General features: G+C 39.1%; 2 protein-coding genes across 13 annotated transcripts; one reads left to right on the top strand and one right to left on the bottom strand.

Moving 5' to 3' along the window:
* Positions 1-215: 215 nt before the first annotated feature.
* On the top strand, positions 216-19,849 carry lrrfip2 (leucine rich repeat (in FLII) interacting protein 2). 12 transcript variants are annotated; one of them, XM_057341271.1, is made up of 28 exons: positions 216-553; positions 1,681-1,822; positions 7,125-7,211; positions 8,373-8,432; positions 9,678-9,731; positions 9,809-9,856; positions 10,108-10,191; positions 10,652-10,696; positions 10,889-10,951; positions 11,067-11,153; positions 11,295-11,348; positions 11,536-11,583; positions 11,665-11,721; positions 12,689-12,760; positions 12,885-12,998; positions 13,647-13,688; positions 14,580-14,714; positions 15,306-15,377; positions 16,006-16,176; positions 16,365-16,457; positions 16,720-16,812; positions 17,510-17,611; positions 17,831-17,963; positions 18,048-18,097; positions 18,294-18,414; positions 18,513-18,592; positions 18,691-18,795; positions 18,919-19,849. In XM_057341271.1, the coding sequence occupies exons 2-28, from the start codon at positions 1,733-1,735 to the stop codon at positions 19,027-19,029; spliced, it is 2,271 nt and encodes a 756-aa protein (XP_057197254.1). In that variant the 5' UTR covers positions 216-553; positions 1,681-1,732; the 3' UTR covers positions 19,030-19,849. The 12 variants fall into 12 exon arrangements, with proteins under 12 accessions (XP_057197254.1, XP_057197255.1, XP_057197256.1 ...); XM_057341272.1 differs by lacking the exon at positions 15,306-15,377; XM_057341273.1 differs by lacking the exon at positions 16,720-16,812 and having other exon boundaries at positions 217-553.
* Positions 19,850-20,163: 314 nt separating this feature from the next.
* Positions 20,164-26,586, bottom strand: mlh1 (mutL homolog 1, colon cancer, nonpolyposis type 2 (E. coli)). The gene is made up of 19 exons (XM_057341284.1): positions 26,355-26,586; positions 25,696-25,786; positions 25,514-25,612; positions 25,123-25,196; positions 24,916-24,988; positions 24,732-24,823; positions 24,609-24,651; positions 24,442-24,530; positions 24,099-24,211; positions 23,904-23,997; positions 23,598-23,751; positions 23,203-23,525; positions 22,675-22,799; positions 22,330-22,438; positions 22,182-22,245; positions 21,848-22,012; positions 20,957-21,049; positions 20,743-20,853; positions 20,164-20,535 (listed from the first exon to the last, which is right to left on the bottom strand). The coding sequence occupies exons 1-19, from the start codon at positions 26,462-26,464 to the stop codon at positions 20,383-20,385; spliced, it is 2,175 nt and encodes a 724-aa protein (XP_057197267.1). The 5' UTR covers positions 26,465-26,586; the 3' UTR covers positions 20,164-20,382.
* Between the last annotated feature and the right edge of the window lie 64 nt (positions 26,587-26,650).

Raw genomic sequence — 26,650 nt, 5'->3', positions numbered from 1 at the left:
AATTCGCATTTAATCATGATCTGGTTGTCACTGCTGTAAGTGTCGTAGAAAACCGAATAGTTTGTTAGTTAGGGTCTGGTGTTGAGAGACTGGTTAAGCTTTGAGCTAGGGTTGCTATATGGTTGGTTAAGTTCAGAAATAATAGTTATGTTGGGTAGGGTCGTAGGGATAATGGGGCTCGCATTTGGAAACCACGCCCCTTCCCAATATCCGGGACTTTCGATGCGAAACTGGAAAATACACCTCAGACTGTCAAGAGTAACACAAAGACACGCAAGTGATTTTATTCTGTTCAGAGGTTAAACTTTCTTGCTGTGAAACGCGAATTTAAATATTTTTAACAACGACTTGAAAAAAGCCATATTTGAAAGTTTGAGGTGACGGATAGTGCCAGTTCGCGGCTGTCACACAGGCGGTCGGCACGCGCGCGCACAAACACTGAAACAGCTTCGAGCACGAGACGCGCGCTCGCGTAGGGCAGCGGGAGCTCGGCCGGGTCTCAGTCAGTCAGAACCGACCGGAGTCCGTAGCGGAACGGTGACGGACAGAAACGGTAAGAAACCTGACAATGACGGAATTATATTTGATGAAAGTCCAGTCAGCTCACTGAATTTTAACGCGTGAATTAACAGAATTAGCGTTTTGTGACATTTACTCACTTTATGCCTTTGAGGACATGCTAGCAGGCTAACCGCTAACTTGAGTCACTAATGCTGAATGTTACTTTGCTTATTTCCTGTTTTTTCATATTTCATGTAACTTTTTGATAGTTCATGTATTTTGTTATAGTAGCGTTCTCATTTACTTGTATTCGAGAAAATAAAGTACTTCAACTTAGTCTGGCACGCAGCTGAATGAGTGTTGGTTTATATTTAGCACCTCAGGCTGAAATATCTATATAAATATAGATTTTATTTATAGATCAATATACATTAAATGCAATTACAACTTCCGACAGGTCGACCACGAGTTTATAGCTATTTATACCCGAATCCATGACAAAGACAAAGATGATGCCAAATACGAACCCTATGTGGTGTGTGATCTTAGAATAAGGGTGAAAACCTTGTATTAAAGTAACGTTAACTGTTAAATAAGATTCGGGTGTTTGTCTTTTCGTTTGTTTACCTAAAATGGTTTATTATAAGTCACTGTAGTTAGGATATCTTACAAAGAAGATGAACACAAACAGATGAAGCTAAATATATTTAAAGAATCAACTAAAACCATAAGGGCATTTACAGCCCTGCCAAGCTTGTGACCCATGCCTGTGATATTTCTCTGCTTTGTCACATTTTATTATGAGCTTTGTGTTGTGGTGTGTCTGGTGTTCATCAGCTCTGAGACCCGCAGGCATGACTAAAGCCTCTATTTGTGGGTGTGTGGACATAGTGTGTGAGGGCAGGCTTATCTAACCTACATTGTCAAGCCTGCATTTGAAATGTTTTATGAGATAAAAATGAAATGGCTGAAGGTTTGCTTAAGTAAAAGATCTTCAGTTCAACAGACCTGCAAGTAAAATGCTGTCCAGTCCTTTTTTTGCTTTATTCATTTTTTATTTATGTTATCAAAAGGAAGCAATTATATTCCAGACAAGTATACAGTAGAAGAGTTGTACAGGCCACCTTTTATTGGTCCAGTGTTATCTTCCAACATCTCTGTTTTTTGTCCTGTCTGCAGAATACTACAGGGAGCAGATTGATTGTTGTTTGGCTGTGGAGCTGCTGCTGACATGGGGACACCAGGGTCAGGTCGGAAACGTGCCCCGATTAAAGACCGTTTCTCCGCTGAGGATGAGGCTCTGAGCAGCATAGCCCGAGAGGTCTGTAACCCCTGTTTATCTCATCTTGTGGCTGGTGGTTTACTGTGACCACATTAAAGAGGTTGTATATCCAAAAATGAAAGTTCTGTCATTCGCTTCCTTGGAACACTGTGGAAGAAAAAAAGGAGAAATTCTGTAAAATCCTTCTCTTCTTTCGAGGAAAAAATACTTTAAAATTACGTGAAGTTGAGTAACTGAAATATGTGCTTTGAGAAATCACACCTGTTTCTGTGACTGACGGTCCTGGAGGATGTAAACAGCCTGCAAGTCTCTGTAGAGTGGTCTGCGCTTTTTTAAATCAGAAATACTCTCTTGTCAGTTGTTGCGTGCGTTCAGGTTGCTTTCATGTTTTTGGAGGGTGAGGTTTTAGGAAAAAGGGCGTGTGGTTGAAGCAGTGGGGCCGGTCTAATTCACTGACCAGTTTGACGTAAATGACGTAAATTGACAAAACAGCTGACATATGACAATGGTGCTTTTAATGCTGTCACCAATCTTGTTTTTGTCATTATGACTTCTCAGATTGGGATCTTAATTGAAGTGAAATGAAAGATCTTGAGGTGAATATCTAATCTAACAGCTGAACTTTAAAGTCCCGACGGTCTGGAAGTGGACTGTAATGTCAGTCATATTTCTGTTGTGATGTGTCGATATGTGGACGTTCAGGTTCTGCCAGTCGGAGGTGCAGCTGATGATTTTGACTCATCTTCATCGAGGAGCAGCCAGTTTGGACTTGTCTCAGATTGTTCAGCAGCACACATGTGTGAGCCCATCACTCGCAGAAGCAAAATACTTTGACTTGCATCACAGCTGTTCTCTGAGACTCATCCTGCTGAAATTAACTTGTTGACCCAAATTTATAATTATCAAGCCCTCGTGGGACTAAATGTGATGATCTGAGCGTTCCATATTGGTAGGACGAATTATCATCAGATGTCAGGTCAAGAGGGTAGAGAGTTGTTTTCAACAGGACGTTTAAGTTGTTTCATTTGGATCACTTGAATCATTTTATGTACCAAATCTGAATGTATAATCTAGAAACTCAAAAATACTCATATGCCGTTTTTTGTTTTTTGTTAGGACGGTATCTTCTGTGTACATTAAAATCCCAAAATGTTTGATGTGAAGAGCAGACGTATTTTTCACTCCTTCAATAAAGCAACAAAACCCACCGTAAGTTGTACACATTAGATGGGACATGTTTCCCAGATAATTGTTTGTTCAATATTTCACATGAGGTCTCATGTGAGAACGTGTGAAGGAAGTGGAAGACAGTTGTTTCCTGTCCGTACTCCTGATTCTGTCACTGAAAAAACAAAATCATGCTGTAATCGCTCCTCACCGAAACACATACTTTATAAGGATGCTTGTAAAAAGGGAACTGAGAAATCTAAAGCTAGGGGATGTACGTTACAGAAGTGAAACTGCAACCGATGTGTGGTTGTGAAATATTTGGAATGGTTTATACAAGCAACGTAATTCTTGAGAGAGAGCTGACATCATTGTTGCCTTATGCACAGTTCACTCACTTCATCTAAAATTCTGTGAGTCAATTGAACGTGTTTTAAAGCTGACACAAGCTCTTCCCTTGCATTAAGACGTAAGCTAATAGCTCTACTGTATGTGCTGACATCATCTAAAATAGCCAGTGAAAACGGCACTCACTCCACCCATTCAGTCCAAAGATTAAAATGCATGCATTGAAATGCATGAACCTGTCGTTTGCTCCACCCCCTCATAGGTCTGCGAAAGAGGAAACTCCCTTATTGCTAACAGAAAGCTCTGTTAACTGCAAGCCTGGAATTTGATTTGTTGGACGGTGGCGCTGCAGAGCAGGTACATTTGAGCTCCCATGGAGGTCTTTTTTGTTACCGGGCCACTTGCAAGGGCTTTTGATTTATGTGGTCCATTACCCACGAAATGACAGAAGACATTAGGCCGTCATCTCTGTATTTAGGACAAGGTGTGATATTTCTTTAGCTATTACTGGTAGCGTCTGCATGACCCAGTTAATATCCACATAGTATGCGTGAATTTCACATTGCGAATGCAATATGGGGCAGCAAACTTGTGCGATTTTTCTGTTGCAGGTTAAGGGTGATTTGCATGTAAGGTTGCACCCAATCTACGCTGGCAGCTAAAAGCATTACGGCACAAAGAGCCCTGAAGGTGTGTGATATAAGCCAAGTGCTGTTTGAATAATAAAGGAACTTTGCATTTTATTGCGACATAACCATTACAGTTTTGCAATTGGCTATCATTTAGTGAGGTCGTGGCAGGTCATTCCGTCCAGACTATCAAACGGTTGTTCCGCAGAATACAATATGACCGTGTCTTCTAAACGGCTGTGTCGGAGGGCGTGTAAGCGTGCACCCCCGCTCAGGTTTCCTCTTGCTGTCTCATGATGGAGGCTCTGCTGGTCTATACATAGAGTCTGAGACACTGGGCTCAGCTGAGGCGCTCTGGTGAGCAGGTCAAACTATCAGACAGCTCAACAGGTGCTGAGCACCAGATTTGAATCTCGCACACACATGTTGAGCTCACCCTCTGTGCCCTCCACATACGTGTACAAATTTGCCGGAAGCCTTATATTAATGTTTGCTGTCGAGTGGCTTGATTTGTGCCGGGTATCATATGGGATGAAATATTGTGCAAGGAATTGGGAAATGTAGGGAGGTCAGATTGCTTGTTTGTGGGCTGTCACATGAGGAATGTAAGTGAGATGCGTGTGTTTACCTGGAGTCTGGTGAGCTGTGTGTGTGTTTTATGGTGAGGGGGTGAGATGTGGTGATCTTAAATTAGACCCTGCTGAATCATATTTGTTGTTTTTTGCAGTTTGTTAAAGGTGGTGATTTCAGCTGTTTGGTGAACCTACACTAGACTGAGACACACTGCCTCTCTCTATAGACGCCATTACTGTTAGTAAACATTGTGACACTTTTTTGTGGGCGGAGCTTAGGTGGAGGCAGAAAGATCCCCCTGACCGCATTACTAATGCTAGGTAGCACCGTTTGTTTGCTTGCTTTTTGACAATGACTAGAAAAAAATCTAATAAAATTTTAACATGTAAGGTCACTCACAGTGTAGGACCCCGATTGTTTTTGAACAAGTTAACTTTAACGCAAGGAACCTGGCCGACCTGTACGTGCTCACTCATTGGATCCAGAGACGAACTGACAGGATTACCTCCAGTTAAGTGGCCTGACATCTACACCTACCAGACAGAGAAACCAAGCGTGTATAGTAAAGATAAACTGAGAGCGTATACATCTATAGATGCCTGCGTGTACTAACAGTGGCAAACGTTAGCACTTGCATTTACTTGGACACAAACCCGACACACAACATGAGCCTTCTCACTGTTCCCTCTCCCTTTATACTAATGCACTTGTGACTAAAGAAGAGATGATAAACAGTTTCCTTTATGTTTAGTTTCTGGCCGATAGTTAACTGCTAGTTGTATAACTAACAAAGTTAGCTAGCATACCCTATGCGTTCAAAAGTTAACGCTACGTGAAAAATAACCTTGTTCCCCAGTTTCTGATTTGGGCATACGTGAGATATTTTTAGACGCATACCCAAATCATAATCCACACCATTAAAAGACAGTAGGTTTTTAATCTTAAGTGTTATGAAGTGAAACTCGAGCATTTTGATGATCGTTTCTGTTCAGTCTGCTCGTTTTATTGTGTTTAACTACAGCTGTCGTCAGTGTTTTTGTTTGGCAGTGGCAGCAGGGATGTGTTAAAATATCAAATTGGAGACTGTATTCTGTCAATTGTGGCACTAAACAACACAACAAGATGATATTTTAAACTCATTATGTAGCCGAATCTGTGCTGGTTTGAATTGGCCGCCTGTTTTCTCTTTGTTTTGCCTCCAGCTAAAGCCGTGACGTAAGCGTGACATCGGCGCAAAGGGGTCTATAAACCTAAAGACATGTCTAACAGCGCAATACATGAACTATGATTGACAGGCATGCTGTGTTTCTGATTGGCTAGAAGTTTGCTGGCCACTCCCCCAGAGTATAGACCGATGGGAACATTCTCTTGTTTGTTTTTCTCTCTATAAAGGGATTTTTTACACTAAAATAAAAATAAATACTTTATCTTTTACTCACCCTGATGTCATTCCATACCTGAATGATTTTCATCTGCAGAATTCAAAAGAAGATATTTTGAAAAAAGTTGGCAACCAAACAATATTGTTCACCATTGACATTGTATAGACACAAAACCACTGAGACATTTCTCAGAATATCTTCTTTTGTGTTGCACAGAATAAAGAATCGTATATGGGTGAATACATAATGACCATTTTCATTTTTAGGTGAACTATCTCTTTAGGTTTTGTGGTAAGTTTACTAGGAAACCCAACCAGTCAGGGTTTATTTAATGTACTCCGCTAGTATTTATCGTTCTCTGTTTGAACACAAATCCAAAATTGACTGTGGTATTGCTTTTGTTATACCATCACTGTGGTTATATGGAAACTATGTCTATTCCTATACTTAATTTTTATCATGGGATTGTGAATTATTTATTTATAGAACCATTGAGAGAGAACGAGGGACAATAGTATTGGAAAATGACAGATTTGAACACTGGGCTTGTGGGCCTCTATTAGCATGTGCGTTATTCCCGTCTGTACCACATCTCTGACGTCTATTCACCTTTATTATGAATGTTGACTTTTGAACCATCATTCAGAGTTACCTTATATCTCGATACCAGTATCAGCAACAGCGAAGAAAGCAGCATTAACAATCATGTTTCCTTAAGAGCGAGAGAAGAAAAGAGGTAATATTAGAAGTAATTGGTTTTATTCCTGTACTTCATGTTTACAGAGCTACAGATTGAGGTAAACTGATGGTGAAGTTCTGCTTCATGTCTTAAAAATATGTCGCTTGTTGACACGTTTTTGAGCTACGTATTAGCAAATATTTGTTTTTTTGACCCGAGGTACGTTATGTGATGTACAGCCAAAGCAGACAAATTGAGTTGCGTCCAATGTTGTAGAAAGACTGGTGAATGTTTTTTTTATTTGAGTTTTTATCCTATTGCTACATGGAATTTTGTTCTTTGTCTGTTACTGTTTTTTATTGACCCATCATAATCCGATATTGGACTATGTAACAATCGACACTCATTTACCCGAACAATATAGAAACTGAAAATACCAAGAGTCACTGCTAGGGATAAACCAAACAACGTGCCTTTAACTTGTAAACAAAACTGCTCTTTTGATTTTACTGAACATACTCTCTGACGTGATGCCACATATTTCTGTTTTCTCTCGTTTGCAGGCGGAAGCCAGACTTGCTGCAAAAAGAGCTGCTCGTGCGGAGGCCCGGGACATTCGGATGAGAGAACTGGAGCGGCAACAGAAAGAGGTGAGTCCTCTAAAGCAGATAAAACACAGAGGACAACAACAGACACTTGAGCTGTCTCAAATATTCAGTGTAAATCACAAAAGGAAGACATTTGTAGTCCGCACACTGATGTAAAATGCTCCTAAACTTTGGAGCATTTTACATCAGTGTGCGGACTACAAATTTCTTCCTTTTGTGATTTACCTTTTTTGTTGTCCGGCACCTGAGCCCAATCTGGGTTACTTGGATGTGGAGACCTTTTTGCGTTTATCAAATATTCAGTGTACCATAATGTGCCGTAATATCCGGAACTATGTCTGTTTGTTAGACGACTTTAAATCATTTATTCTAATCTGCAGATCGATTAGTTAATAATCCATTGATTTGTAAACCGGCTCTGTTCCAAAAGCAAATGAGCTGCCTAAGTGTGCAGGCTGCATTTTATAGCATTAGAGGCATCTTTCTGATGCAAAGGCTGTTAGGCAGCATAATAGAAGGAATCCAAGATTCATTCTACCGGCCAAGCTGTAAAGCAACCCATAATGCATTGTGTCAAGCTTAGTGAAGACATCAATCCAAAATGTTTCAAAACACAAGCGAAATGTCAAATTTTATAATTATAAAATAATAATGGAAAATAGTTTAATTGTTCACATTTAAATACGACTCTTATTCAATATTTGTATTTGCATTTGCATTCCTTATAGAATATTGTTTTTAAAGTTCTTTTGTAGGTTTTAAAGCAAATCGCTTGTCTATTGTAAGTATTTTTGTTAAAAATTGAAGTAGAACTGCTTTTACAAACAGATCATGTCATAACCCAAAATAGATGCTTTCTCTCTCTGTTCCCTGAATCACATTTTAGCTAGCTGACTAACTTAAGTACATAAATGGAAACAGGCATCAGAGAATTCAGTGTGTTTTCAATGGTTTCAGACAGATGTCAATGATTTGGTTGTGTCAGCTGGATCTGTCAGTGTTTTCTGTGTGTTTCAAACCGTGTCTACACTTGTAGACGTGGTTTTAGAAATATGTTTCCCAAGTACATACAGTATGTTTCTTTTTTGTTTTCTCCCAAGGCTTTTCACTCTCGTAAATATTCACAATCACTCTGCAAATGACCAAACACTGAGTTGCAATGGAAGTCTTTGTGTTTTTGTTGTGCGTCTCTCTCTCACACAGCTGTCTTACCATCACCACTCCTCCTCTAGCAGGAAATGGGGGCAAATCCACCAATGGATGGTATGAGAAAGATTAGGCTAGTTTGGACATGCATGTACGTTTGCCTTGAACTAATAATAAGCGTTCAGACGGGAGTGTGTGTTAGCTGTTTTCACTGACATTGTTGTTAACAATATTCTATACTGAATTGACTCGGTGTGTTAAATATAACTTTTGTTTTGAGGTTTATAAAAACACTCTTGTTGGTTCGGTTGTCTTTGAGTGGATTTTTGGGTTTAGATAGTATTGCATTCTCTTTGTTGAAAGTATTTTTCACATAATACATTTGCTTTAGGTCTTAACTAGTCTTGATATGTTAATGTATGCACAGTTTATTGACAGATTATGGTCTGTGACATTTTTATTGTTTCTTTCTTTAAATGAAATCAGTTCCTTCTTAGTGTTTGTGTTTATATATCAGCGTTTGTTACAGTGCAGAAACCATAAATCGAATCTCTGATTTAAAGCAAGTAGCTTTCAATTCGCTAGTTGCACAATATGGCGCCTGTGAGTTTTTGGGACGCCAGGGTCGGCAGACTAATTTCCGGTCGTATGACACTGTATGGGAAAAAGAGGATTTTTGGAAGAAAGTAGAAAAAAGAAGAAAGTAATATATCAGTGATAAGACGGATCCACTTTACATTGCTGAGCACTTCCTTAAGCCAAAACAACTCTATAGTGTTATACGACCAGAAATTAGTCTGCCGACTCTGGCGTCGCAAAAGCTCACCGGCACCATCTTGTGCAACTATCCCACAGAAAAGCAGCTTTCTTGGGCTAAAACAAAAAGACATTTTGCTCAGATTAGTTGATATTGTAAAAAACAATTTAGTAAAACGCATATGATTTTTCTAGCTATATAAAAAGATGCATTATGGTGATGATTGTTACAGTGATTTTGCGTCACTTATTATTTTGCCATTTGTTTTCTTATGGGAGTATGCACACATTATTAACTACATTTTTACAGTTTTGTACCCCCATGCATTTAATGTTTTGAATAAAATTGTCTAACAAGGTGGACGGAAAAATCACTTCAAAGCAAATACCTACATTTTGAGATGATGTACTTGCTATATGGACCAGTCCTAATAGTCACATTGTTGCTAATAAGTTTGCAGGCTTGACATTTTTGAAGATCATCAGCATGTGTTGCGTTTGTCTAGAGTTTCAGACTGCTAAGTCTAACACTGAAACAGGCTATCACATGATGCGTTCTCATGTCCCTATTCTCTCTTCTTTATAAACTTCATTTCATCATTTCAGGCTGATGCAGAAAAAGCCCGTCACGGTCATCATTCAAGTAGCAACAGTCGACGGGTCTGTATCTCCTTGCTTTCCATCTGCTCTCTGCTCTTCTTTCTTATTCTAATTTCCTTCTTCCTTTTTATAAACAGGGATTAAATGATGACACGGCATCAGTTCACAGTGTTGGAAGTTACAGGGTGTGTGATGGACTTATATAGCTGGTGCAGTTTTCTGGCTTATCTTGGAGCCATGTGTTGTTGGCAGCATTCATTTAAAGTACATTACAAATTAAACTAATTACAATTATGTAATACTTTTTTTTATAACTGAGGTAAAATGTCATTTGGCAAATTGACCTTGCTAATATCAAAACTAAGTACATTGCTTCATTGTGTCATAGAAGTTGCAAGTAAACATTTGTCTTTTGGGTCTCTGTGTACTTTTAAAGTCAAATTCATCATCTGTAAGAGACTTGAGTAGTTCTTCTCATCGCTCCAGTCGGGTCAGTTCTTCCAGGAGGAGAGACTTGGTGGTACGTCATTGTGTGGGTTTTAATGCGAGCGTGTGTGTTTTCAGCAAGCATTGTGTTGTAGTGTGTGTGTTTCAGTAACACGTCAGGTTATTAAATGTTTCTTGTTTGATTGGCTTGGAGGCTTGACGCTCTAAATGAGATGTTATACTAAAATCTTTTTGCTTAATAAATAAAAATGTCTAAAAATGACCATGAAGTTTTGGAAGCTCTGTTTGATTTGCCTGCAGGTTATTCACTATTGTTTTAAGTGTCACTGCTGAATGTTTTATAGATATGATGAACGTTTATATATGGGACTTTTGGAGATGAGCGTAGTTGAGTGGTTATGTAATATAACCTATCTAACACGCGTTTGCTGTGATTTGATCTAATGCTCCCTTATAAATGCACATGGATTACAAGTTGTGATATCCAGGATAGATTTGGGTGATGATAGTCTTGACTGTTGTTTTCTTTGCAGCCCGGTGTCTCCAGTAGTTCCTCATTGAAGAGCTCCCACTCCACTGTATGTATGGATGTGGTGGTCCAAGATGTTCATGATTTTTAGTAATCTCTATTAAGTGTTGCTGCTTTTGAATTTAAGTGTTTTATAATGTTCCTGATAGACTCTAATGTAAAGATAGGAGGTCAGTAAACATTCTCCTTGACCAATTTTATAGAACCAATAGCTTTAGACATTAATGTACTTCTCTTCCAGAGCTCTGTATATAATGATCTTCACAAAAAACCTGTTGGCAGTAGCTCCAAAAAGGACCTTCTGGTCAGTGCTGATAACTATTTGAACTCGAGTGCATCCATCAAAAACAGATATTCAAGAACCACATGCCTATTATTGAATAATGTTCACTTTCCATTGCTGTTCACCATTTCCTCAGACTGGATTGTATCATGACCAAAGGAACTATTCCAGCTTAAAAACCGCCAAACCTCCATCCTCCACCATCTCTTCCTATACACCACGGGTTCGTCTGATTCCTTTCTGTGTGAACCGTACTGATTGCTAAACGCTGCTGATGCTTTCAAGTCACCCTGCGAAGATCCTGCTTACGAAGCCAGATTTATCTTGTAATGTCTGTTACATGTTTGACCTTTGACCCTCACAGGCTCCAGTAGTATCCAGCAGCAGTACCGCAGGTCTGACGCGCAGCTATAGTGTGGTCAGTCTCATTCTCAGCACGTCTGCTATTCTCAGCGGTTTTGTTTTATAAGTTCAGCTGTCTTGCAAATTACCTTTTCGTTTTTTGGCTAAATTGGACCAGTGTCACTTTGTAGCTGCGTTATCTATACTGTGGCACCTTTCATAAGGGAAGACATTTCAATGATGTTACCCATCTGTGTCCACAGGCTTCTATATGTGATGATGGTCAGTACAGTTCATATAGTTCCCGAGCTGTAAGTGCAGTATTCCAGTACTGAAATAATAACCATATCAGCCCAGCTTTAGCTCAGCGGTCAGTGTTTTTCCCCCCGCAGCCCTCTGAATGCAGCTGGTATTCTTCTGGTGCCAGTTCCACCCGCAGCAGTCCTGTGGTGAGCGTCGCATGTGTCCGCTAACACAGCGCAGAACTGCAGCATGATGCAGCAGCTGCTCACGCATGTGTTTCTCAAACACCAGTGTGTGTGTTTATAAATACTGCACACGGATCCGGTCTGATCATTCATCTTCTGAAGCTAAATATTGACCTCTAGTTAACCCAAGTCAGCATGTATAAAACCACAGACGTGAAAGGTGATGTATGTTGTTTTTTGACAACGCGTTTATTGATGTGTGATGCTCTGTGATGACATCATCTAGCTCAACCAATGGCATGACTACCATCAGTGATGTTTGATGGTTTGTGTGACTTTTTTAAAGTGGTGTGCTGTAACTTTATAGACATTTGGAGTTAGGTTTGTTGTTTGAAACCGATTAAATATCCCATTGATTTATCTGGTGACCAGAATATCACACAGTACGTACTAGGCTATGGGTTCTTTTAGCTTTGGTTTCTAAACACCAACCCTGAACATCCTAGTAACCACAAAACAAGACACAAAAACAACCGTAGCATCTTAGCAACGGCCGGGATGCTATCCACAACAAGCACTACTCCCGTTTTCCTCTGACAAAAGTTATTTTGGCATTTCCTTTTAGTGCTTCCAGTGGCGCACACTTCACCTTTAAATAAGCTCCAAAAACAATAGATCTAAAATAATGGCACATGCAATTTGAAACTTGTTGAATCTTTTGAGTGCTTGTCTGGTGTTTGTCTTCTGCAGGTGTGGCAGAAAGGCAGATGGTGTCTTTGTTACTTGCGTGGTGCATTTGCCAAAACATCTTTTGTGACATGCTGACATTGTTGGATTGTCATCTTGCGAAGACTGTGACAAAGTGCTTTTGAATTTTCTTTTTGTGCTCGGGTGTTTGCGTTTCCTACTTACCACTATAACAAATGGGTTTTTGGTTGCACGCACCTCGCTTTTATCTCAGAGTCGCCCTCACTTTTAATTCTTTCAGTCGTCCTCTGATGACGATTCATCCAGCACTGTGTCCCAAAGCCGCCTTCATCGCGGGAGAAGAGATAGTGTGGTGAGAGAGAATAGAAACCGCGACCGTGATCAGACAACCCAACTGCATATTCTGTTATGATTACGCAAATAATATATCATTTCCATTCTTTTTCTGTTTCTCGTGAACTTGTGTCTGTGTGTAGTCATCTGATTTCTCTGAGATCTCGGAGACGGCTGCTGATTATTTCAGCCGTTCTAATCGCAGGGGCAGCATTGTGTCTGATCTCGATGATCTGAGTATTCCTGACCTGGACAGTGTAAGTCAAGATGGCATCAGATACCGCTCGATTAACAATCTGATGTGGTCACTGGAGTTCATCACAAGTGTTTTCCTCTGCACGGTTTGATGCAATGGTACTTTTTGAGAGACAGAATTTGAGTACCTATACTCTTAAGATGCACCCTGTGTTCTTAACCGTGGAGTTGATGCAGTATTTTCATGAATTGTTGTTTATCTATAACCTCAAATAGGACGATAACATTTTTTCATTATCCATTCAACGTTGATTTGCACGCCTAATTCTATCAAGTTATTTCACTCTGGTCTGCTTTTATCGTAATGCTGAAAAACTTTCCTGTATAAATACTTGAAGGTGTGAGCAGTGGTGTGTTTATGTCTGTACCGTGTCAGTGTTTGGTTTTAAGCAGAGAGTTTTGTTTAAGTGTGGCCAGAGCACTAACTCTGAATGCTTGTGAATGTTAGATTTGTGTGACATGATGTCGTGTACAGTCATGCATCTATAACGGTTGTGCTTTGCTTTCCCTTCAACGTTTAGCGTTCCATTGAACTTATTCTCTGTCTTGTTTTTAGGATGAAGCCAAGACCCAGTCAATGACCGTTTAATTTGCGTCTTGTTTTTATGATAACTATAAAATACTAATGATATTGTTTCTCTCTCTTTTAGCTGGATGAGAAATGTGACAAGCAGTTATCAGACTACAGTCGGGTAAGAGGAAGAGAGATGTTGTTCCTCGTTTTCCTTTGTAATGTGTATTCAGATTATTCTGTTTCTGTTTACTTGTTAAAAATGCCAAAAGATAGATTTGGTCAGAGCTTCAGTGATTCAGCTTTCATTTATTTTATTCAATATTCATATATTAAGGGTTTTATTTCTTCACATTATCAGATGATTAGGATTATGTAATGTAATCATGTGAGAACACATCTAGCACTTTCATTTCGTTAAGAGTAAAATTATTCATTTGAATTACATTTTCATTCACACGATTCTACATTTGTGTACCTCAGTTTTTACCTTTGCCGTGTTGGGAATACTATAGACATTTTGTCATTACTGTCCCTATAATATATGTTTTAAACTTTGCAGAAATCTTGGATTTATGTTAAAGGGACAGTTCACCCAAAAATTAAAATTCTGTCACCATTTACTCGCCCTCAGGTTGTTCCAAACCTGTACAAATTTCTTTGTTCTGTTCAACACAAAGAAAGATATTTGGAAGAGTGCCAGTAACCAAACAGATTTCATCCCCCATTGACTCCCATAGTATTTATTTTCCCTACTATGGCAGTAAATGGGGATGAGATCTGTTTGGTTACTGACATTCTTCCAAATATCTTTCTTTGTGTTCAGCAAAACAAAGACATTTATACAGGTTTAGAAAAACTTGAGGGTGAGTAAATGGTGACAGAATTTTCATTTTGGGTGAACTGTCCCTTTAAGTGTGAGAGTAAACCTATGCGTTTATGTGTAGTAAGCATACATTGTAGCCAGTATAAACATAAACAGGCAATGAAATGAATTGTAGTTATTTATATGATGATTAAGTGGCAGGTAAATTTGCATAATTGTGACAGCCCCGTTGACTTGTTCTTGCAGCCGTCGTCTCGAAATGCCACCCCGACTCTTTCTGCCGCTGCTCTGGCGTCTCTGGGGGGCACTTCTTCTAGACGGGGCAGTGGAGATGCTGGTAGCCTCATTATGGATGCTGAGTCTTCTCTCAGTGAATTAAAGGTAATGATACTTCTGCGTTGCATAAGCAGATGAATCAGTTTACATGTAATCAGTTTACAAACACAAAAACAGCCATCATCGGTGTCTAAAAATAAAGATGTAATGCAGACTTATGTGATAGTTTGCCTGAGAATGGAGAAAATACATACAGTATGTATTGAAATATTCTGATTAAAGTATAAGATTGTCGTGATCTTGTTTGTAGAACTGTTGCATATAATCAATAATACAATATCAAGTCACTTATATTGTAGATAGAACCTGGTTTCTGTCTGTTTTAAAACAGCCACAGAGCAGCACAAAGACTGGTAACTTGTCTGATATGCCACATAACCGAGACGAAGACACAGAAGTGTCGCAGAGCTGTTATAGATTAAAGGATTGTTGTATAATTGTACACCTTCTGATTTCCATCTCCGCTTGTGTTTCCTTCGTTTGCTTTCATTCCTTGTCTTTCCTTTTTGTCTTTGAATGCTGTTGGAAATCTCTCTCCCTGTCTGTACATTTGTGTAATTGTAAAATCCGAGGTCATCGCTCTGACCTTCAGTGAATGCCAAACTTTTCCCATGATCCATTCCTCCATCTCAACAGGACATCTATGAACTAAAGGACCAGATTCAGGATGTAGAGGGCCGGTACATGCAGGGTCTTAAAGAGCTGAAGGTAGAGGGTCCTGAGCTCACCGCATGCCTTTCCTCATCCTCCACTAACGCACTCTTCAGTGTGAACGCATGAGTCTTGCATGAGTCTGTCACTCACTACACTCTTTAGGCAGCCATGTGTAGCCCACGAGTGCTGAGATTGAGACATCTGGAAGTCCTGCCTGGCTGTCCACCGCTGTTTAAGACGACGATGGAGAAGCACCATTTCATCTAGACATTTTAGCAGTACCCTTATGTAGCCAACTAAGCAAGTTTATTTGAGATGATAGTTTATAGTAGAAAATGTGTATACAGTTTATACAGGATTATTTTACCAATGTAACTGAGAAAACAAAGTCTTAAGCACTCCATATAGTATGACTTTGTTTCCAGGTGGACTGATAATAACCATCATTGCTTCAGAGAGCAAGTTACTTTCTTTTTGTTCTTTAAATATCATGCACCAATGAATTGTTCACAGTTAGATAAGACAGTAAATGTGGTCTTTATAATGTTAACATTGTATAATTTTTCTGTGCACTTCACATCATTCTAATCTTTAGTGCAGTGCTCAGTGTGTGCTTTGTTTGTAGTGGCCAGCATTTTAGCAGCCTATTTTAGGTGTTAGGATTTTTTATCTCTGTCTTTAGGATTCTCTGTTGGAAGTGGAAGAGAAGTACAAGAAGGCCATGGTGTCGAACGCCCAGCTGGACAACGATAAGGCAAACCTCATATACCAGGTGGACACGCTAAAGGATGTCATTGAGGAGATGGAGGAGCAAATGTCCGAGCTGCGCAGGGAAAACGAGGATAAATCAAAGGTGCTTTTCATCGCATTATTACTTGTTACTAACATCTTTCACGTTTAAGAAGTGTCAAAGCAATGGAGTTCAGAATTAGGTTTTATTTCAAATGTATTTTGATTGATAGATTGATTGATTAGCCAATGGTAGTGTTCACTTAAAAAGTGTCACTGTGTTTATTTCTTTGTTGTGTCTTTGATCGACAGGAGCTTGTGAGACAGAAGCACACATGCTCGGTCCTACAGCACAAACAGGAAGAGCTAAAGGAGGGCATCCGTCAGCGAGATGAGCTTATCGAGGTAAAACCCAAAAGAGAAACTGAACGAGACTTCATCATTTAAAAGATTTATGTACTTTGAAATACAGCTATAGAGAATTTCAAACCATTTGAAACAACTTCGGAAAGGATGAAATAGAAAACGTTTCTCATAGCATTTACTCTCCTCCACTACAATCCTCTCGTTTTCCTCCTTTGTGTGTTCTGTCTCATCGCTTCGTTTTTTCAGTCTTGAATCTGTGCTCTTTTTTTCCTGCTTCCGCTTTGTTAAATACCTTTGCCAGGAGAACCAGAAAAATCAGGAAAAGCTAGATACCCTCACGAGGGAAGTGTTTGACCTGCAGGAAACTGTAAACTGGAAGGACAAAAAGATTGCGGTAGGACGGTTTAGGAGCTGCTGTTTGGATTGATGGTGGGATTGAATTTGAATGGTCCAATGGAATGAAGTGCACACGTCACCCATTAACTCCCTTTTTGCCAGAATGACATATCTATTCCTGAGGCTGTTTGTTTATATTTGATTGATATGTGACTGATGTTATGCGCATGTAAACATACACGCATGTAGAATTGAAAGAGGTCACATCATGGGAAATCTGAATAATTATTGTTCTGAAAATGTACTTTAACTTTCTATAAAAAAAATTCTACAGTCGTGGCACTTTTAGGAATCTATAGTACCAGTGCTGCCCTCTGCTGGTTACCCATAATCCTTTGCTCTGCGCCTGACCTGTGTTTGAGTGAAAAAGTCGTTTAAGTGCCAGAACTAGAGTTGAAAACTGGTCATGTTGCATGAAAGTATATTGCATTAAGACTTGCTCTGCTGTCGATATACAGTCATCACTGCATGAAATGCACAATAAAAAAAACGCTCGAGTCATGTTTGTGCACTGCCCTCTCACCTTCACTTCCTGTACTGCTCATTCATCAGCGCGGTCTGTTTCCACCCTGCCATTTCGCCATGACCGATGCCAGTGTTCATTCTGTGTATTTGCTACTGTCTCTCTCTTTCTCTGTACTGTACTGTTCTCTTCACCACTCCTCTCTCTCTTTTCCTGCCGTGCGTGTGGCCAGGCCTTTGAGAGGCAGAAAGAATACTTTGAGTGCATTAGGAATGAGAGAGATGAGCTCAGAGATGAGCTGGCTGACCTCAAGGGGAAAAGCCGAATGGGAGAGGTACGTCCTTGTGTGTGGTCTCATATCAGATTGAGAAGTTTGAGATCAGAAGTGAACTGATCTAAAAACAGACTGGGAAATATTCAATAACATAAATTCAGCAGAAGAGTCCAGCTGTCACTTCTCTTTAAAACGGAACTGCAGTGTGTATATGGACACTATTCATTTGTTTAGTTTAGTGTGAATGGATGGGTTGATTGTTTCTTCTGCCTCTCACAGAAACACGGGCTTGTTATCATTCCCGAGGACACACCCAATGGAGACATTGGCCACGAATCCCCCACCTCAGGCATCACCGTGGTAACACAGGAGGCAGCGCAGGTGCTGGAGTCGGCAGGAGATGGACCTTTGGGTGAGCTTTCGTGTTTAATATCAAGCATGTTTAATATCAAACACAACATGGTGACATGGCAACACTTCTGTTTTTATACACCAGATGTAAGACTACGAAAGCTTGCTGATGAAAAGGAGGAACTTTTGGCACAGGTATGATTGTTTAGTCTGAGATCTTTAGCGTAGCGTAAAACCATTCTTTCTTTCATCCCTAAAATTGATCAGAAGAAATCCAGATTTAATGAGTGGCAGACATAGCCTCTGACTTTTGAACCCCACTGTATATGAAATCATGAATGAGAGAGATTTTCACCACAGCTGTGTTGAGGTAACATCTCTGCTCTATTAGATCAGAAAACTGAAGATGCAGCTGGAGGAAGAAAGGCAGAAACACTCAAAGATTGACAGCGTTTACACAGAGGGAGAGCGAATGGAGAACGGCACTGACCTGCATTTTATTGAGATGCAAAGTATGACTCTCACGCAAACACACGCACTGAAGGCTGCATTCATATTGTCATGGGACAACACACACAAACGCTTTAACATCCGTCTTTGTTTTCTGTAGGGGATGCCAACAGACAGATAAGTGAATACAAGTTCAAGCTCTCAAAGGCTGAACAGGAAATGGCAACGATGGAACAAAATGTGAGTTTGTTCAAATCTGTTGGCTTCATTTTTACAGACACGCGTTATTATGTTCAGATGGTTTTTTAAAACTGAAGTGTTTTGTTTGTGTTTGGCAGGTCAACAGACTGGAAGGGCAGGTGTCGAGATATAAAGCCGCATCCGATAATTCAGAAAAAGTAGAAGATGAACTAAAAGCAGAGAAGAGAAAACTTCAGAGGGAGGTATGAATCCGACCAGTAGTTCACACAATCATGTCCACCATAAATAATAATAATGCACTGAAATCATTTGACCGTTTTGAGATCTGTTACTGATTCATCTCGACCTCTCGTTCACTTTCGTAGCTCCGTACAGCCTTGGACAAGATTGAAGAGATGGAAATGACCAACAACCATCTGGTAAAGCGTCTGGAAAAGATGAAAGCAAACAGAACTGCTCTTCTGTCTCAGCAGTGAAGACACTCTTCTGACAGCACTTCTCTCCAACACCTGACAGTAGGAAACCTAAACGTTTCCAAAACTAAAAAGCTTCTTTGCCTCTCTTGGTAAAGTGTTCATTTACACAGTCAGGGAGTGAGCTTATGAACCTTCGTGGTTAACACATTTTCTCTTTTTCAACCTGAGGACTTATTCTGGTTTTGTTGTTTTTGAAAGCTTTGTACATCATGTTTGCTGTCAAGGTTTCAATGCTCGGACCGGGTTCTTTTTTTCCCCTTTTTGTAAGTTGCACGAGTATAAGAGCGCTTTTAAAACCACGACTACAGGACCCTCGACATCCATGTAAAAGCTCACACAGCAATGTGCCTTCACAGGAGAACGAGGGTTATGCATTAACACTATACAGGAAAAATGTTTCTACCGGTACAAAACATTAATGTGTTTAATAAAGGGTACAGCCGTGAGTTGAATATATAAAAGCAATCATGTCTGAAATGGTTTCAGTTGCTTTCTTTGTTGTTTCCAAATATTTAAAATATTTCTTTAAATGTGTAAATGAGAATGCAGTATGAATGGGCGGGTGATTCATGAATTGCGATGTTTCGCAGGGCACATTGAATTTTGTTGAAGTGCTTGGTCACAACGGACGACATCATTTTTACACTAAATGCAAAGACTTTAGTGATTCTCAGTACGAGACCGACGTTTCTACTGTGAGATTCAGATATGCCACTCGATGCCTTTCAGTTTGGTGCAGCATTTTAATCACACTAGAACGTCATACAGTGATTGTGACTAAAGCTACGCAAAGTATACTGTAAATAAACTACACAATTTACAACCCCAACGCTGCTTCCTTCCCTTAATTGTGTTAGAAACCTAAATACATTTTCAGCACTTATTGATGACTGTTCAAAACATAAAATTGAAGGTTACTTTAAGTGTATTGAAGTCAAAACTTGCCTTATAAATCATTAAAAGCTCATCATTGTAATTTGAGGTATGGCAAGGAAACCGTTATATAAAACTCACATTGATATACTGTTTTTTTATTTTGGACCAAAAAATGAATGTAATGCAGCTATATTGAAGCTTAAGTTAAAAAGTCTGATGAAGGAAATCAGTCTGAATGCATTTGAACTTTTTAATACATCAAGGATAAACAGTTTTTTAAGACAACTCTTTAATAATATGAAAATATTGAATATTCAAGTTTAATAATATTACAAATATACACAAATTTCCTGTTTTATGCCAACCATCTAAAAGCTCTTCTTTACAGATAATGACAGTCTGTTTATTGTGGACTCATCTCCACAATATTTCTGAGAACAGCATTTGAACTATTACACAGAAGAACGGTGCTGGACTTCAGCATCTTTCAAACACTTTGTAGAGATCTGGCAGACTGGCGATCTGGAGAACGCTGCCATCTTCACTGAAGTGTTTCGGAGGACTGAAGAGAGAGCGGACAGCTTTGAACAGCACATGCTCCACCTTCCACTGCCAACTCATCTCTGCATCCTACAAGTAAAGAAGCCATTGATTCAATAAACATTCTAGTTTCATTACCAGTGTGATGCATCAGCTAATGCAGAAATCCATAGGAATTCATATCAGAAGCCGCTTTTAACATTTTTCATTTATTCATATTTGACCGTTTAATAACTTGTGATTTACACAATATTAAATGAAATGCAATCTTTTCTTTGTGCATTGTTTTAAATCTACCTGAGGCTCTTCTGTATCGGACTCCAGCGTGTATTGTTTCCTGATGGAGTAGAAGTGACTACATTCTATAGCCAAGTCACGGAAACACTCCTTCTCACGGTCCCAGTTCACCTGCATCATACATCACATATAAACTTAAGTCATTTTTTAAAATAATTTTCATAATAATTGTTCATATACAAAGCCTAAAAAACTACATTGAGGTGAAACAGACCTCGGTGGCTAAACGCAGAATAAACATTGGAAGTCCCTCCATAGCAGGAATGTAGTTATCAAGCAGCATTGGAAGACCAACAAGTTTCCCTTCCTATAATAAAACAAACCGTTACTAATAATGAATGATATAACATGAGTGTTATCCACTTTGACCAATTCTCAAATTTCATGCTTATGTCATAAAATAAGATATTTTATATGAAATAGCTGTTGTTTATGTAAGGGATAATGTACAGGCACGAAGCGGAGGGTCTTGTATCACTGAAGGGGCTTATTTGGCGAAAACAGCCAGCTGCTTGTACATTATCCCGCTTATTACACGGCTACTTGGCAAATGAGAAAAACTGGACATAAAATGTGAATTTGAAATATTTTATTAGCTCATTTTTACTGAATGCAGACCTTCCGTGAGGAAAAGCAGTTTAGTTTTGGTTTTAAAGAAACGACGTTCAAACCTCAGGAACAGGCAAATTGGTCTAATCATTTGTAAATATAATGTCATATATGTTATTAAAAGACATATTTATAATTAATTTTTGTGTAATATTAAACTGCCCCTCTCAAAATGATTAGCAGCGTCCGGGTTACAGGTTGTTATTAGTTTTGAGCGGTTGTTATTTGACAATAACAATCCTTGGAATGTCGCGACTGGCCAATCAGAATCAAGCATTCAAATGAGCCGTGTAATAAAGTTTTGTAACCCTTATGAAAATTAACCATGTTTTTTTTGGTGCATTGATTACTTGGGGCAAAACCATGGTTTTACTACAGTAACCATGTCTTTTTGGTTTTAACTGTAGTAAAACCATGGTAAATTTTCGTAAGGGAACCTCCGCCTCATGTTTAATCGTGATTAAATATTGAGGCGTCTGTAGGATTCATCACTCACATCATCTATTTCCAGGGAAAAGTATTCCTCCAGCATTTCTGCTTTTTGCTTCAGGAAGCCCACGATATACTGGGCCAGCCCTTCTTTTGGACCGTCTTCCTCCGTCCATCCGCTCTCCTCTGAGCCCAGAGCCAACATGGCCAGATCATAGAGCGGCGCTGGATTCTAATGTACCGCAAACTTCAATTCATTTAAGTAGAACAGCAAATAATACACATACAAATTTAACATTAAACATCATTCATTCATGTTTTTCAAGTGAGCAGCATGGGAGAAATATGCAGATTTGTAAAAACTGTAAATTGTGTAAAAAGGATAAGAAACGATAACAAACCGACAAGCGAAGGACCCCGAAGTTACCGAAATCGTAGATCAGAATTTGGTAAAACAGCTCCTGACTAAAACAGCAGAAAACCGTGTATCTGTTTCATTAAATAAATATAACAAGTGTTAGACGTTTCTGAACAGACTGATGCTGTCACCTGAGTTTGGTTGCGTTCAGCAGGTAGAGTTTGGTCTGATGCTGCACTAGAGTCCATTGAGGATTGACAGAGCCAACAAATGAATGATTCTGCAGAAGCTCCTGTAAACCTGTGGATTAAAACACAACCAAGACAATCACACAACATGACCACTCAATTATACTTTACATGAAACATTCTTCCCTTTGTTGGCATATTCCCTACAGTGGCAGGACATTATTAGGTCTGTTCTCTTCAAAAGGAAAAGATTTTCAGGAAGTAGAATTCTGTTGTTCCCTTCACAAAGCAAGACAAAACCACACTATTTTCATTTTGGGATGACTTGTCTCTTTAATTTGACTAGACCTTTGTGTGTTTTTTCTTCTATATCTTCTCGAAGCTCCTTTATGCTGGTCAGTTTGATGATGCGTCTCCTGGGAAGAGCGGCTGCTGTCAAATCCTTCTTCCCTTCATCAACATGATGTATTTTCCTGAAACACCAAAGACAACAGGTCCTCTACTTCAAACTTCAAATAGAATACACGAAAGTGTATAATACAGTAAACATGCTAACAGCTCGTACATATAGCCAATGTTTGTTATATAAAAACATCAGAATCAAGTTCCATAGTGCATTATTTTCTGTGTTCTTTATATCTACCACCAGGGGGAGCAATGCTTGCATTTACATTTATTCATTTGGCAGACGCTTTTATCAAGTAGGAGAGCATATAAACATTTTGTCAACACGCTAAACAAGCTGCAATCTTTTCTTTGGTTAAACATAATCAGTTAATAAGTGTTTGGTGTTATAAGGACAACACTTCATAAACCTGCCCCGAGTGTGCTAAAACAGAGCTAGTATACTAACTAAAGTCGCACATAACACTTCACCTGGGTGGTGCATCCTCAGGTGGATGTTGAGCGTCTGTCTTTGGCTCATCCGTGACGCTCGGGTCCAGAACCTCAACAGCATCCAGCATTTCCGAGTCATCGAGCTCGATCACATCTTCAGCATCTTTTGGAGGGCTGGATGTTTTCTCTGACCTACTCTGAGCCGCAGCGGTGGAGGTTGATGGCTGAAGAAAAGCATCCAGTTTCTGTGCCTTGCTGTCCGTGCGCACCAACTGATGGGCGTAAACACGCTCCTGGGGATCTGCCGAAGAACCAGTTGCTTTCGCCACTCCGGTGGACGCGGAAAGTCCCGGAAGCAGAGTCTATAGATAAAGCAAGCCGGTTGAGACCTCATAATATTCCAATCAGAAGAACCTGAAGGTGTAAATTCGTACCTGTGTGAAGTACGTGCGTGAAGAATTAGAGCCGAGGAGTTTACTCTCGATGTGTTTCTGAACGCTCTCGATGATGCAGTCCTCGTGCAGGAAGTGAACCTCATGCTTGGTGGGGTGAACGTTCACGTCGATGTTCTGAGGCGCAATCTCCAGACTTTACAACAAGAGAACATATGAAGTTATGTGGAGTTTTTAGAACTGTTTTACAGTAAATAAATGTAGAAAGTACCACTCAGATATGTTGAATTATTCTGTTCTGCTTTTATTTTTATGAAAGGATCATTTCATATGATCAGAATGCATTACCTAAGATAAAGGAAGGGATGAGTGTTTTTGGGAAGATATGCAGTGTAGACCGTCTCGATGGCTTTCTTCAAGGCACTAGACTCCACCAAACGATCTTTTTGCGGTTTATAAAGTCAAACAAACCATGTTAAAAACCGCAATAAGCTGCGTGACGGTCAATGCAACATTTAAAAACGACACATTTTAAAAACATACGGTTGATGAAAAGGATGAGGACACACTTCTTGACAGAGTAGTTGGCGTTGGAGATGTAACCCTTCAGTTTAAAAGCAAGTTTCTGATCTTCACATTCAACCTCAATCAGCTCTCTGAAATAAACAAACTCAAACGTTTCACCATCACTTAACGCACAACTGCTGTTTAGTTAGAAATGCTTGTGAATATATTTGGATCCGTCAAATATCATCTATGTATAATACGACAAATAATAGCTCTTCCATAAGCACCTAAAACAGGATATGGAACAAACTGCATTTTGTGGATTCGACATAAACACGAAAACAAAGGAAGATGGCAAAATCACATCAAATACAAGTACCTGCTGACAGCCACTCCAAAAACCACACGTATATTGTCCAGCACAGAGGCGTTTAGAAGAGTCTTCACATCTGAAACCATCTCACCTTGCTAGCAAGAGACATAATACTATAGTAAATAAACATTTCAAATCTGCTGGTTGATATGGAGATCTAATGAGTTTTTCACCTTCTTGACGCTTAAACTTTTCCCAGAGTTGTGAATGGCGTATCTGTATGGAATAAAACTCATTCATACCGTATGACATCTGATTGTAAAACAACTTCAATCTGAATTGTGCGATGAACTCACCTGCTCACAACCTCAACGATTCTGGAATATTCCTCACCGGGGCTCTTCAAAGCTTTCCGTCGAGTAGACACGTTATAGAACAGATCCTCTACCTAAAGAAAACCAAGATGACCTTTATGTGAAACATTTTTATGTGGAACATGGCGTGCACCTCTGAAGAAGCAGTGATGTCAGTCACGCGTACAGAAATCAATGTGCCCTGGTTTCCAGCACAGGGTTTGGGTGCAGACTTCAGCTTCCCATCACAGTAGTTGCCTCTGTAAATAAAATCAAAACAACTTTTTTCAAATAAAATGTATTTTATTTATATGTTTAATTAATGATGTAGTATTTAATACGTTTATTGTTTTATTTATGTAACAGTCTGCATACCTGGCACAAAACAAATTACCTGTAGGCACATTTTGCATCAGCTGTTTTTGTGGTTATTGTGACATGAGCTACATGACTGATGCTGGCGAGAGCCTGTAAAAGAGATTTAGCTTCTTATCAGTTGATCAACTAGCTAATGTACTTATATAGTTTATTTGACATTTATTTGTATATTTTCCTTTAGTGTACAAACTATTGTATAAACTATCGATATAGGTTTCCAAACATGACCTTCCATTAACTCTAATAATCAAGTGAGATGTTTGTATGAACAAGGAGTCTTACAACGGAGTATGGCCCACACAGATCTGATCTCACCATCATAAGTTCTCCATAAGAGCTGTGGCATCTGAAGTGCAATGAATTTTTGACAGTACTGTATATACAGTATATATACAGATGACACATACCTCCCCTCTGAATCCATATGTTGAGATTGATGTCAGATCCTCAAAAGTCTGAAGCTTGCTGGTTGTAAAACGTTCACAAACGATTTCTAAATCGTCTTTCTGTGAAAACAAAAACATAGTCCATCTATGAAACGTGTCATTTAAAAAACTTCCATGTGTGCAGTTAGCAGTAAGTGATGTACCCTGATGCCAGTGCCGTTGTCCTGTATGACAATGAGCTTGAGCCCGCCCTCTTTCACTGTGATCTGGATATTTGTGGCCTTTGCATCCAGACTGAGGATTAAAGACACAACATTACAAAAAAATGTGTATTGTTGATGTATTACGATCATTTTAGAAAACAGCTTCCATTTGTGTACCTCATACAAAAGTGAACTTTTACTGGGTTAAAATAAAAACAAATAAAAATCAAATTAGTAAATATGTACATAACCAATAATAATTATCTTTTATATTTATATATATATAAAATATTTTTTCTTTCATGATTATGGGATGCTTAAGAGATATTAGTTCAATGAAAATGAGTAGCAGTAGTCAATAAAATTTAGTAGTGTAGTAGTGAATTATAAATTTGCCAATAGTTGATTATTATTAATAAAAATAAATGAAATTATTATAAATTGTGCTAATTCTTATATTTATAAGGAACAAATAAATTATCAATATATAATTTGTTAGCTGTCATTATTGATCAATAAATTGACTAGTTACTTATTATTGACAAGCATAAGTGACATGTGTTAAGTTAATATTAACTTATAAAGTATACATTTTTATCGATAAATAGCATGTCAGTAGTGATTATTGATAAATAATGAATAAATAAATAAAACGTCACCAGTTCTCCATCATCTCTTTAATGGCATTGGCAGGCCGCTGGATGATTTCTCCTGCTGCGATGCGGTTCACTACAGTCTCGTCGAGTCTGCGGATGACTCCCGCCATCATAAACACTTACTAATTCCCAAAACACAAAAATAACACAAACTCATTCACGTCAATGTTTGTTTATCGTCCTCCACATGCAGCCTGCAGAACTCCAGGCGCGAATGAGAAACCCCTCCTCTCGAGCGCTGTGATTGGTTACTGGAAGAACTACATCCGTCGACGTCTGTGTGTTCTACGTCATGCGGC

The sequence above is a fragment of the Triplophysa rosa genome, linkage group LG9 (assembly GCF_024868665.1).
Source record: "Triplophysa rosa linkage group LG9, Trosa_1v2, whole genome shotgun sequence".
NCBI lineage: Eukaryota > Metazoa > Chordata > Actinopteri > Cypriniformes > Nemacheilidae > Triplophysa > Triplophysa rosa.
This window is presented reverse-complemented; position numbering and strand designations above follow the sequence as displayed.